The sequence below is a fragment of the Scyliorhinus canicula genome, chromosome 18, assembly GCF_902713615.1.
Source record: "Scyliorhinus canicula chromosome 18, sScyCan1.1, whole genome shotgun sequence".
Taxonomy (NCBI): domain Eukaryota; kingdom Metazoa; phylum Chordata; class Chondrichthyes; order Carcharhiniformes; family Scyliorhinidae; genus Scyliorhinus; species Scyliorhinus canicula.
In genome coordinates this window covers 30,214,519-30,226,855 of record NC_052163.1, presented here as the reverse complement: position 1 = coordinate 30,226,855, position 12,337 = coordinate 30,214,519, and the positions used below count along the sequence as shown (strand labels likewise).

The 12,337-nt window shown below is 46.5% G+C and overlaps 1 protein-coding gene across 5 annotated transcripts in view; it reads left to right on the top strand.

The window, feature by feature from the left end:
- The window catches only part of ccdc57 (coiled-coil domain containing 57), a 276,573-nt gene that overhangs the window by 23,398 nt on the left and 240,838 nt on the right, over positions 1-12,337 (top strand). For 4 of the 5 annotated variants that reach the window (XM_038776870.1, XM_038776871.1, XM_038776872.1 and 1 more), the window contains exon 2: positions 8,492-8,905. In XM_038776870.1, the coding sequence (XP_038632798.1) occupies positions 8,508-8,905 (398 nt within the window). In that variant the 5' untranslated portion in view covers positions 8,492-8,507. Of the gene's footprint in view, positions 1-7,832; positions 7,957-8,491; positions 8,906-12,337 lie in introns of all 5 variants that reach the window. The other variant, XM_038776869.1, reaches the window with a different exon arrangement.

Below are 12,337 nucleotides of genomic sequence, written 5' to 3'. Positions count from 1 at the left end.
GGTTTGGGGGGGTACCGGGTTGTTGCTGCAGGGACTGTGAGGGAATAGATGGTGAAGGGGTGGGGTTGGGAGGGGGGTCTGCCACCGTGGGGAGCGGGCTTGGGGGGTTCCCTGGGCGCGTGGCGGGTTGAGGAAGAGCTATGGCTGATCGGCGTAGGGGGAGGGGGATGGCCCCCCCGGGTTCGGCTGGTCACATGGAACGTGAGGGGGCTGAATGGTCCGGTGAAGCGATCCCGGGTCTTGGCTCACTTGAGGGGGTTGGGAGCGGATGTGGCTATGCTCCAGGAGACGCACCTCAGGGTTACGGATCAGGTGAGGCTAATAAAAAGTTGGGTGGGACAAGTGTTTCACTCGGGGCTTGATGCGAAGAACCGTGGGGTGGTAATTTTGGTCGGTAAGAGCCTGTCGTTCGTTGTGTCTAAAGTGGTGGCGGATAGTGCAGGTAGATATGTGATGGTGAGTGGGAGACTTCGGGGGAGTGGGTGGTCTTGGTTAATGTTTATGCTCCCAACTGGGATGATGCGGGCTTCATGCGGCGAATGCTGGGCCTGATCCCGGACCTGGATATAGGGGGATTGATCCTGGGTGGGGACTTTAACACGGTGCTGGATCCGGCTCTGGATTGCTCGAAGTCTAGGACGGGCAGGAGGCCGTCAGCGGCCTCGGTGCTGAGGGGGTTCATGGATCAGATGGGGGGGGGGTGTGACCCTTGGAGGTTTTTGGAGCTGGGGGGTAGGGAGTTCTCGTTTTTCTCCCATGTTCATAAGGCGTACTCCCGGATTTATTTTTTTGTGCTTAGCAGGGCGCTAATCCCGAGAGTAGTGGGGGCGGCGTATTCGGCGATAGCCATTTCTGATCGTGCCCCACATTTAGTGGATCTAGAGCTGGGGGAGGGGAAGGATCAGTGCACGATGTGGAGGCTGGATGGGGGGCTTTTGGCAGAGGAGGAAGTGTGCGGGCGGATCCGCAGGGGCGTAGAGGGGTATCTAGAAACCAATGATAACGGGGAGGTGCGAGTTGGGGTGGTTTGGGAAGCGCTAAAGGCAGTAGTCAGAGGGGAGCTGATATCTATTCGGGCGCACAGGGAGAGGGGGAAAGGGTCGAGAGGGAGAGGCTGGTGGAGGAAATGGTAAGGGTGGATAGGAGATATGCAGACACCCCGGAGGAGGGGCTTTTGAGGAAGCGGCGCAATCTCCAAGCGGAATTTGACATTTTAACCACCCGGAAGGCGGAGGCGCAGTGGAGGAGGGCACAGGGGGCGGTATATGAGTCTGGGGAGAAGGCAAGTCGGATGTTGGCTCACCAGCTCCGGAAGCGGGAGGCAGCTAGAGAAATTGGGGGAGCCACGGATGCAGGAGGGAACTTGGTGCGGGGTGGAAAGGACATCAATGGGGTGTTCAGATCCTTTTACGAGGGGCTGTACCGGGCGGTGCCCCCCAGGGAAGCAGGTGGGATGGACCGCTTTTTGGATAGGCTGGAGTTCCCAAGAGTAGGGGACGAGTGGGTGGAGTGTTTGGGGGCCCCAATCGAGTTGGAGGAGCTGGTAGAGGCGTTGGGAAGTATGCAGACAGGGAAAGCGCCCGGGCCTGATGGGTTCCTGGTGGAATTTTATAAGAAAGTTTCAGAATTGCTGGGCCCTCTGCTTGTGAGGACCCTGAATGAGGCTGGGTGGGTGGGTGGGTGGGGGGGGGGGGGGGGGGGGGGGGGGGGGGCTCTGCCACCAACGATGTCCAGGGCAATTATCTCTTTGCTCCTGAAGCGGGACAAGGACCCCCTTCAGTGTGGGTCTTACAGGCCGATCTCGCTCCTTAATGTAGATGTTAAGTTGTTGGTAAAGGTGCTGTCCAGGAGGGTGGAGGATGTGGTCCCGACGGTGATTCATGAGGATCAAACGGGGTTTGTAAAGGGGAGAGAACTGAATGCCAACGTGTGGAGGCTCCTTAATGTCATGATGATGGCGCCGGCGGCTGGGGAGTCAGAAATAGTGGCGTCCATGGATGCGGAGAAAGCTTTTGATAGGGTGGAGTGGAGTTACCTGTGGGAGGTGTTGCGGAGGTTTGGGTTTGGTGAGGGGTTCATCAGCTGGGTGAGGTTACTGTACAGCTCCCCGGTGGCGAGTGTGGTGACGAATGGGAGGATGTCGGCAGACTTTCGGCTTTCCAGGGGGACGAGGCAGGGGTGCCTCTTGTCTCCCCTGCTCTTCATGTTAGCGATGCAGCCCCTGGCCATGGCGCTGAGGGATTCGAAGAGTTGGAGGGGGATTGTGCGGCGGGGGGGGGGGGGGGGGGGGGGGGCACCGGGCACCGGTCACCGGTTGTCGCTGTATGCAGATGATCTGCTGCTGTATGTCGCAGACCCGGCTGAGGGGATGCCAGAGGTGCTGAAGACACTTGAGGAGTTTGGGGACTTTTTGGGCTATAAGCTCAATGTGGGGAAAAGTGAGCTGTTTGTCCTGCACCCGGGGGATCAGGAGAGGGAGATAGGTGAACTCCCGTTGAAGAGGGCTGAGAGGAGCTTTAGGTATCTTGGGGTCCAGGTGGCTAGGACCTGGGGGGCTATGCATAGGCTTAACTTTTCGAGGCTGGTGGGGCAGATGGAGGAGGAGTTTAGGAGGTGGGACGCGCTACCGCTTTCGTTGGCGGGCAGGGTCCAGTCGATTAAGATGACGAGGTTTTTGTTTCTTTTCCAGTGCCTCCCCATATTGATCCCAAAGGCTTTTTTCAGAAGGGTGAATAAGTCGATTCTGGGGTTTGTGTGGGCGCAGAAGGCCCCGAGAGTAAGGAGGGTATTTTTGGAGCGAAGAAGGGAGGTAAGGGGCCTGCCGCTGCCCAACCTGTGTGGATATTATTGGGCGGCGAACGTGGCGATGATTCGCAGGTGGGTGATGGAAGGGGAGGGTGACGCATGGAAGAGATTGGAGGTGGCGTCCTGTGCGGGTACGAGTCTAGAGGCTTTGATGACGGCCCCACTTCCACTCCCCCCGGCAAAGTACTCCACAAGTCCGATGGTGGTTGCGTCCCTTAAAATCTGGGGACAGTGGAGGTGGCATAGGGGGAAGTGAAGGCCTCGGTTTGGGCCCCGATACGGGGCAATCACCGTTTTGCGCCGGGAGAACGGGTGGGGGAATTTGGGAATTGGCACAGGGCAGGCATCAGACAGTTTGTGGACCTCTTCCTGGATGGGATGTTCGCGACTCTGGAGGAGCTGGTGGGGAAGTGGAACCTCCCCCCTGGGAACGCTTTTAGGTATATGCAGGTCAGGGCATTGGTTAAGAGGCAGGTGGCGGAGTTTCCGCGGCTGCCGCCAAGGGGGGTGCAGGACAGGGTGCTTTCGGGGACGTGGGTCGGGGAAGGGAAGATCTCGGCTATTTACCAGCTGATGCAGGAGGAGGAGGAGGCCTCAGTAGAAGAGCTCAAAGCGGAGTGGGAGGAAGAGCTAGGGGAAGAGATTGAAGATGGAACGTGGTCGGACGCCCTGAGAGGGTGAATTCCTCCTCCTGTTGCGCACGGCTCAGCCTAATTCAGCTGAAGGTGCTGCACAGGGCTCACATGACAGGGGCAAGGATGAGCCGGTTCTTCGGAGGGGAAGACAGGTGCGGGAGGTGTTCGGGAGGCCCGGTGAACCACACCCATATGTTCTGGGCTTGTCCGGCCTTGGAGAGGTTTTGGAAGGGGGTGGCGGGGACTTTGTCGGAAGTGGTCGGGTCTAGGGTCAAGCCGGGCTGGGGGCTCGCGATCTTTGGGCTAGCTTCGGAGCCGGGAGTGCAGGAAGCGAGAGAGGCCGGCATTCTGGCCTTTGCGTCTCTAGTAGCCCGGCGCAGGATTCTGTTACAGTGCAGCGATACGCGGCCCCCGAGTCCGGAGGCCTGGATCAACGACATGGCTGGCTTCATCAAGTTGGAGAGGATGAAGTTTGCCCTGAGGGGGTCGGTGCAGGGGTTCTTTCGGCGGTGGCAGCCCTTTCTCGACTTCCTGGCGAAGGGGTAGAGAGTGGTCGGTCTCAGCAGCAACTTGGGGGGGGGCGGTTTGGGGATGGTTCGGGGGTTTGTTTTTGCGGCGGTGGGTTTGCTATGTTGTTATTTTCTTCTTGTATTGCTGTTGGTTTTTTGTTATTATTTATTTTGGGGGGGCGTGAGTTCTTTTCTTGTGTTTGTGTGGAAACATGCCTTGTTTGTTTTAAATTGTGGGGAGAAAATTTGTTATTGAAAGACTTGAATAAAAAATTATTAAAAAAAAAAAATAATAATCCTGGACTTTGTTACCTTGTGCTTGTGCTGTTGATTTTGTGTTATTGTCTTTTCTCCTCACAGTGGTGTACAATGTTTGGGCAGGAGGGCGAGGGTTGTGTGTTATCCTGTTTTAGCAAAAACCATATTGAACCAATAAAATGAAATGTGGTTTGTGTGCATAGTCTTATCATTTTTTCCAATTAAGGTGCAATTTAGCGTGGCCAACCCCCCTAGCGTGCACATCTGTGGGTTGTGGGGGCGAAACCCAAGCAAACACGGGCAGAATGTGCAAACTCCACACGGACAGTGACCCAGAGCCGGGATCGAACCTGGGACCCGGCGCCGTGAGGCAGCAGGGCTAACCCACTGCGCCACCGTGCTGCCCTCCTTATCCTTTTTTAATGTTCTGTAATCCTTGCACATATGAGAAGAGAGCACATATTAAATACCCCTTAGCTTGTTTATAGAGAAGATGAGTGCGGCCACAGCAGAATGATGGTTGGTGTGGTCGTGGATGGTAGGGTTAGATTAGTCCTCACTTGGATTGAGGATAGCTCATTTTGAGCTAATTGTATTGGATTTTTATTTTGCTTTTTTTGTTGCTTTGAATTTTGCAAATCCATACTCGCCTCCTTTAAAGACCTGTGCAGATCATGTACCCTGGAGAGGGCTGGGTTCCTTCTGATTCTTTTTTTGTTGTTAGCCCTGTTCGATTTGTTGAAGTGATAGTCTGTACGCCATGTCTCTGTTGTCTGAGCCCTTATTCGGTTTGGTGGTAAGGCTTGATGGGGGAGTTAGGCATCTTCCCCGGGTGGTCTTCTATATTGTTTCCTGCGTGTTCCCGTTGTGGTTGCGATTTCCATGGGGAGACAGCCTCTGTTGAGGCAGCGCTGCCTTATCCCCATATATCCTTTTTACAAGGGCATATAGTGCTAGTCTGTCTAATGACCCCATTCTACTAGGGCCGTCTGTCCCCTTTTCCAAGTTGTCCTTTGACGTTCCTTTGTTCTGCCATTAACATATTCTGATCTTTTAGTGTGCCACTATCAACACCCTTCTTAGCCATGATAACCACCATTTACATCCCCTTTGTCCTTTTGTCCACAGCATCTTTGTCAATCTCCACCTATTGCTGGTCCTCTCTTCAGCCCAACAGCTCCACGCTGCCACCCCCACCTTCAAAAATCGTATGAATCTCATCCTATTTCCAGTTCTCTCTGGCTTTGACAAAGAGTCTTCCAGACTCAACGTTAGCTCCTTTCTCTTTCTCCAGATGCTGTCAGAGCTGCTGAGACTGTCCAGCATTTTCTGTTTTTGTTGAAGATAGTAAAGCCTAGGACATTGGCTTGAGGAATTCCTGCAGTGACATCTTGGGGCTGAGATTATTGGCCTCCAACAACTTCAGCCATCTTACTTTTCTGTTCAATGTGATTTCACAGTGGAGAGTTTCTCACCTGATTTCCATTGACTCCAATTTCACACACTGTCAAATGCTAACTTGATGTCAAGAGCGGCCACTCACTTTACCTCTGAAATTCAGCTCATTTTGTTGCCTCTGTCTGCTCTGTCACTCATTTGCTGACGTGCACTAACTGCAAAAGCCTGTTTTCAGTCTGTTGTTTCTTCTCTAGTGCACAGTGACTCTTTCGTAATTGTAAGTATGACAGTAACATAAATGAGTTATGAGAAAAGTAAATCAAACTCAAACCATTAACAATAAAACACAAAATCAGAGACCCCCTTGTACTAGATAAAACATTTTGGAAAACTTTAAACCAAGCACAAACAATGACTAACTGCACATTGTATATTTTAGGGTTACATTGCAGATTCCAAATCGAGCAGCATGGTTCAAGTTTTTTCACTTAAGACATTTTCGCATTCAGGAAAGGGGAAAAAGTTCTTAACTATAGAACAAAGTGTGTAAATTTTCCTTTTAATAATAATAATAATAATAATCACATTGTCACGAGTAGGCTTCAATGAAGTTACTGTGAAAAGCCCCGTAATCGCCACATTCCGGCGCCTGTTCGGGGAGGCTTTGCCCTATGGTGCTAGTTTTGATAGTTGGTGACCGACAATAAAAATCCAAACAATCCCAGCCCTTCTGTGTCAGACTTGTGTTTCACATTAAAATGCATGTCTGGGGCTTCTATATCATTTTGGCATAGTTATTTTTTAGTAGGATATGAAGGTGATTGACATTTCGTATAGGTTTCACTGAAAAGTCTTTTATTATGGATCTTTCTCATGGTTGTAAAAGAAAACATCATGCTACTTCTCTTTCATAGAATTTACAGTGCAGAAAGAGGTATTTGGCCCATCGAGTCTGTGCCGGCCCTTGGAAAGAACACCCTATGCCTTCATCCAATCGTTTGGACCCTAAGGGGTAATTTATCATGGCCAGTCCACCTAACCTGCACATTAAAAAAAATATAAAGTTAGAGTACCCAATTATTTTTTTCCAATTAAGGGGTAATTTAGCCTGGCCAATCCACCTAACCAGCACATCTTTGGTTTGTTAGGGTGAAACTCACGCAGACACGGGGAGAATGTCCAAACTCCACATGGACAGAGACCAAGGGCCGGGATTCGAACCCGGGTCCTCAGCGCCGTAGTCCAAGTGCTACGTGCCACGTGCTGCCCCGTAACTTGCACATCTTTGACTGTGGGAGGAAACCGGAACAAACCTATGCAGACACTGGGAGAAAGTGCAAACTCCACACAGACAGAGGCCGGGATTGAACTTGGGACCCTGGTGCTGTGAGACATCAATGCTAACTGTGCCACTGTGCTGCCCATTCACAGTTGATTCTGTAAGTTATTCTATGGAAATATTTGAGAATACCCAGCAAGAACATTTCATTACATATCAAAGAAGGTGTATGAAACTGCTGAGTAATACTGAAGCTGCTGTTGCATTCCACATCCCATTAGAGTTACTCTTATTTCAAACAATGAGACTTTTATGTAGTCTTAGTACCAGAAGCTTAATAAGATATTGGAGACTGGAGCTTTATCATTGTCTGCAGCATATGGTCCATGTCCCCATGCCATAAAATCTCCTGCTAATGCTGTGCTGGATAATTAATTTGCTAATTTCTTAATTGTGTAGCTGGCCAGCTAACAATTGCATGCCGTATATCTATACAGATGTCTGATGTCGGATAACAAAATACACACTGAAATGTGGTGTAGATTATTTTGCTCTTGCTGAACAATTGGCCAATGCTTCTGTTGAAAAAATGAAGTTTTGCATTTTACTTGGATCAGTACATTAATTATTTTGGGATTATGCCACCCCTTTATGGTATAGTACCTAAACTGCTGCCACTACTAAAGATTCCCTTTGACACAAATATAGGAACGTGGTTTTGAACTTCCAAAGGGAGAATCTTTAACAAAACCCTCCCACTAGAAAATCTGTCTCTGTGGTAAAGGTGGATTGTGTATATTTAGAAACGCTGCTGACAGCAAGAAACTTGCACGTAGGCTATTAGCTGCACTGTTCTAACATAAAGTGCTGAAAGAAATATACTTTACAAAGGCTGTCCTGAGTAGACTGGAAAACCTGACCATAGCATTTTTAACATTTCTTTTCCAGGTCATTCAAGTCAATGTCATGGATGCTGTCAATGCCATCTACACTGAAGAAGTTTTAAAGTTGATGCAACCATGAATGTCAATTGTATGATATTACTGTCTGCTACAAATAAAAAGTTTATAAGGTTATTTTTTGGAACTGTCCCTATAATTTAGCGTAAAATCCTCTTTTGTTTGTACAGTATGCATCAGGAAATGTTTAATATAATAATGTGGATGCAATCTGTCAGTGTAAGTGGATTGAGGTATCCTTGTGCTTCATGTACCGTATTTAACATAATTAATCTGTATGTGAACTGCCAGAGTTAAATTTAACTGTAATGTACCATTACAAATTTAATGAATAAAGTGTATTTTTAGAACAAGAGAGAAACAAAAGTGGCTTCATCTTGAGCCTCAAACCATTGTACTTGATGGAATATTTTAATACATTTCTTATCGTATTCAATAATTATCCAACCCATTCCTAACTGGTTACATAATGGCTCCTGAAAAATTGGCAGTACACAATAATTCAGTCAGTATTTGTACAGAATATAAGGCAGTTTAACGATTTGGTCAGTAATGCTGGAAGAAAGTTTTCTATTTTGGGAACTGCAAGAAGCATTCAATGCTCAGTGTTACTATATGTTAGAGTAACCTGTTTTGTTATATTTATAGGGTGTAACTTCCCAGAATGCTTCAAGAAAATAATTTTGATAAGCTCCTTGCTCAAAAGGAACAAGAATGGAAGGACCTGCAGATACGTCACATTCAGTCGTTAGAGACTGCACTTCAAAATTCACAAGCAAAACTCAAAGACCAGCAAGAAAAATTTAAAATACTGAAAGAGGACTTTTTGTTCAACCTAAAAGTACTGGAGGAACGAGATCGGGATTTGGAACGGTATGATGCCATGTTTGCTCAACTAAAGATTACAGAAAGCTGTAAACGGGCAGAGATCAGTGATCTGCAGATTCAGATTGATAAAATGCAAGAACTTGTTGCAAAGGAGACAAAGACGCGGATTAATCTACAGTTCCAATACCAACAGACAGTAAAAACACATCAACTGGAAATAGAAAAAATACGCAGGTAAGGTCAAGCTGAGGGTAATCATACATGAGAATGTCTATGGGTTTGTGGATAGCGTTGTTATGGTTTTAGAAATATTATGGTTCATCGGTAATTTTATATTGTTTGAAACCCACTTTGTGTTATCTGCTTGCCTTTTGAAAGTAAAATGTTATGGGAAACCATGTGATTTCAACCCTGTTGAAATGGCAAAGCTACTCTGGCCCTTAAATGATTTTTGTTCCCTTCTATTTGAAACTGCAATGCTGCACAGACTTTCTGTTACTATATTATAATTGCTACCGACTTGCATGGCAGGCTCTGAAGGGCCAATGAAGGTAAGTGAGAATAGATGTCATTAATCGTCATTTTACTGACTCCAGATAGGTTGAATTCTGTATAGGTCAACAGTATGGTTTTATATATTCCTAGTCCATATAGACCTTTCCCTAATGTAAAGGAATCTGTAGAATAGAAATTAAAGTCACTACTGCAATTTAAAATTTTTTTTTAGAGTACCCAATTCATTTTTTCCTATTAAGGGGCAATTTAGCCTGGCCAATCCACCTACCCTGCACATCTTTTGGGTTGTGGGGGCGAAACCCATTCAGACACGGGGAGAATGTGCAAATTCCACACGGACAGTGACCCAGAGCCGGGATCGGACCTGGGATCTCGGCGCCGTGAGGCAGCAATGCTAACCACTGCACCACCGTGCTGCCCCACTACTGCAATTTTAAAAGGAGATGTGAAGAGAGAATGGTGTTTTCCGACTGCAGAAACAATCACCAATTATAGTGTTTCTTCTTGGAATTTTGAGATACATTTTCCTACTTGACTTTTAAATCATGCCAGGTTAAGTAGCAGAATTTAATGAAATACTATTGGATTTCCAATGCTATGCATTTTCGATTTTTGACTTTCGTCCCTCCTTTCCATTAGCAAAGGTAGTGACTGCTCCCTGGGCCTGGTTTCTAGCACATTCATTTTTCTGTTAGTACATACCGAGTGACCTTATTTAGAAATTAGCTCTATAGGCTGTTCAATGTCCTTGGCTTTGCAGAAAAGTCCACACATTTCCTCAATAGAGAACCACATGAGGGCATTTATATTAAGAGTTACCAGGAGTAGATGGGTTCACCATCTCTCCCCTGCCATAATTTTAAGACATTGAGAGTCAACTACTACCTCAGTTATAACTAGCTAACTCAGCACAATGTTGTGCATTGTACCTGGATCCATCATTGTAGCTCAACTATATTCAACGCCTTTAACTTTTTTGCCTATGTATGATATGACATTGAAAATTAAATAGTGTATCAATAGTTTCAATTTCAAAGCCTGATTGAGTCAACAGATTGTACTGGCTGTCCCTTTTTTTCTGAATCCCTACAGTGCAGAAGGAGGCCATTCAGCCTATCAAGTCTGCACCAATCTTCTGAAAGAGCACCCTACCCAGGCCCACTCCCCTGCCCCACCCCCATGAGATGTTGTTGGCAGAATTCAAAGTAACTTTACTTAATAGACATTGTGCAAGTAAGTGTTAGGAAATAGGGATAGTTTTAAATTATTTATATTTATATTTATGTGCTTCTAATTTTTTTTTTAGAGTACCCAGTTCTTTTTTTTCAATTAAGGGGCAATTTAACGTGGCTAATTCACCTACGCTGGATATCTTTTTGGGTTGTGGGGGTGAAACCCACGCAGACATGGGGAGAATGGACAAACTCCACACAGACAGTGACCCAGAGTCGGAAGCAAACCTGGGACCTTGGCGTCGTGAGGCAGCAGTGCTAACCACTGCACCACCGTGCTGCCCCCTGCCCCACTACTGCAATTTTAAAAGGAGATGTGAAGAGAGAACGGCATTTTCCGACTGCAGAAACAATCGCCAATATAGTGTTTTTCTAATTAAGGGGTAATTTAGTGTGGCCAATCCACCTACCCTTCACATTTTTGGCTTGTGGGGGCAAAACCCAAGAAGACACGGGAAGGATGTGCAAACTCCACACGGTCAGTGACCCAGAGCCGAGATCAAACCCGCGACCTCAACGCCGTGAGGCAGCAATGCTAACCACTGCACCACCATGCTGCCCATAGTTATACATTTAAGTTTAATTTTTACTTCTGCAGCTGTGTGTTAAGGAAATTTCATTTTTAGTTTCACTTTAAAAGATCCCTGCATATTAATGAGGCTTTTACAACTCTAAAACAACCACAAGGTATTAAACAACTGGTCTATTGCTGAGCAACCAGGGTCCCAAAGAGGCAGCAAACAAAGTTTGAGTTCTGTTGAAAGAATGTAACTTAGAGTAAGGACCTAACACGTCATCTGCTGGAACAGGGACATGAGAGAGGCTGCCAGCCCCAGGCTAAAGAACAGACATGTCCTGAAACCAGGGAGAAGAATAGAAGCCAGTGACAATAAACATTGACAATAAAAAGTGACAATAAACAGGAACAAAGAACAGGAATCTGGGAAAAAAGAGTCCTGTTAAGTAAAGTTAAGAGTGAAGGGAAGGAGAGACTCCAAAAAGCAAAACTGCAGAAAGCAGAGGGAAAACAAAGAGGACTTGCGAGAAACCAGAGATCCAAAATGACCAGAAGGTTGGTGACCCCTTACTACAGGCCTGTGAAACAGGGTGTTCTGTTTGCATGGCTGGTTATATCAAAGATTGTGTGAAAGCAAAGCTTGAATGCACATGGCGATCCAGGAAGGAGAGGTTGAAACCTTTGGAAGTGGAACCTTGGTGATGACATCCAGGAGAAAGCGCTATTTGGGGGAAGATTCCAAGACACATTCTTCGGGAGCAGAGATTGGAACCCCTTGTATGGAAGACAGAATTCAAGTGAGATCAGCTGGCTCACAGTGTTTCAAATCTAGGATTGCTTTAGGTGGTATTTGCAACTTGGTTTCAGAGCGTGGGTTATCTAACCATATTTCGCATATTGGTTTACATCGACTTGTGCACTTACTATGAATATTAGAATATAAGCTAGATCTTGTAACTTGTTTTATCCTCACAAATCTCTATACATCTGTAAATGTATAGTTGGGATGAAGGAGTAGAGTATCAGTTCATTTTGTTTAATAAATGTTTTAGTCTTTTGTTAAATGTTCTTCAGCTGACTCCTGTGATTCTGTTCTAGTGCTGCCTTCCACCTATCTAAACCAAAAAAAGTTAGGATCAGTACGATTTCCCTCGCTCATAGATAAGGTCTCAGTCCGGTTGAATGAATGTAAAGTAATGTTTATTTCTTTAAGAACACATTTCGGTACATTCACGCAAAATTAACTGGAAAGACTTTTTCCTGTGTGTCTCGAAATGTCCTTGGGACACCGAGTGGAAGCAAAACGTTCAAGATAAAAGTGACTCCAGATTTACAAAATTAAAGTCATTTCAACAAAAGGCTGTAAAATTAATTTTTACCAATGCTTCAAGGATTCTCCTA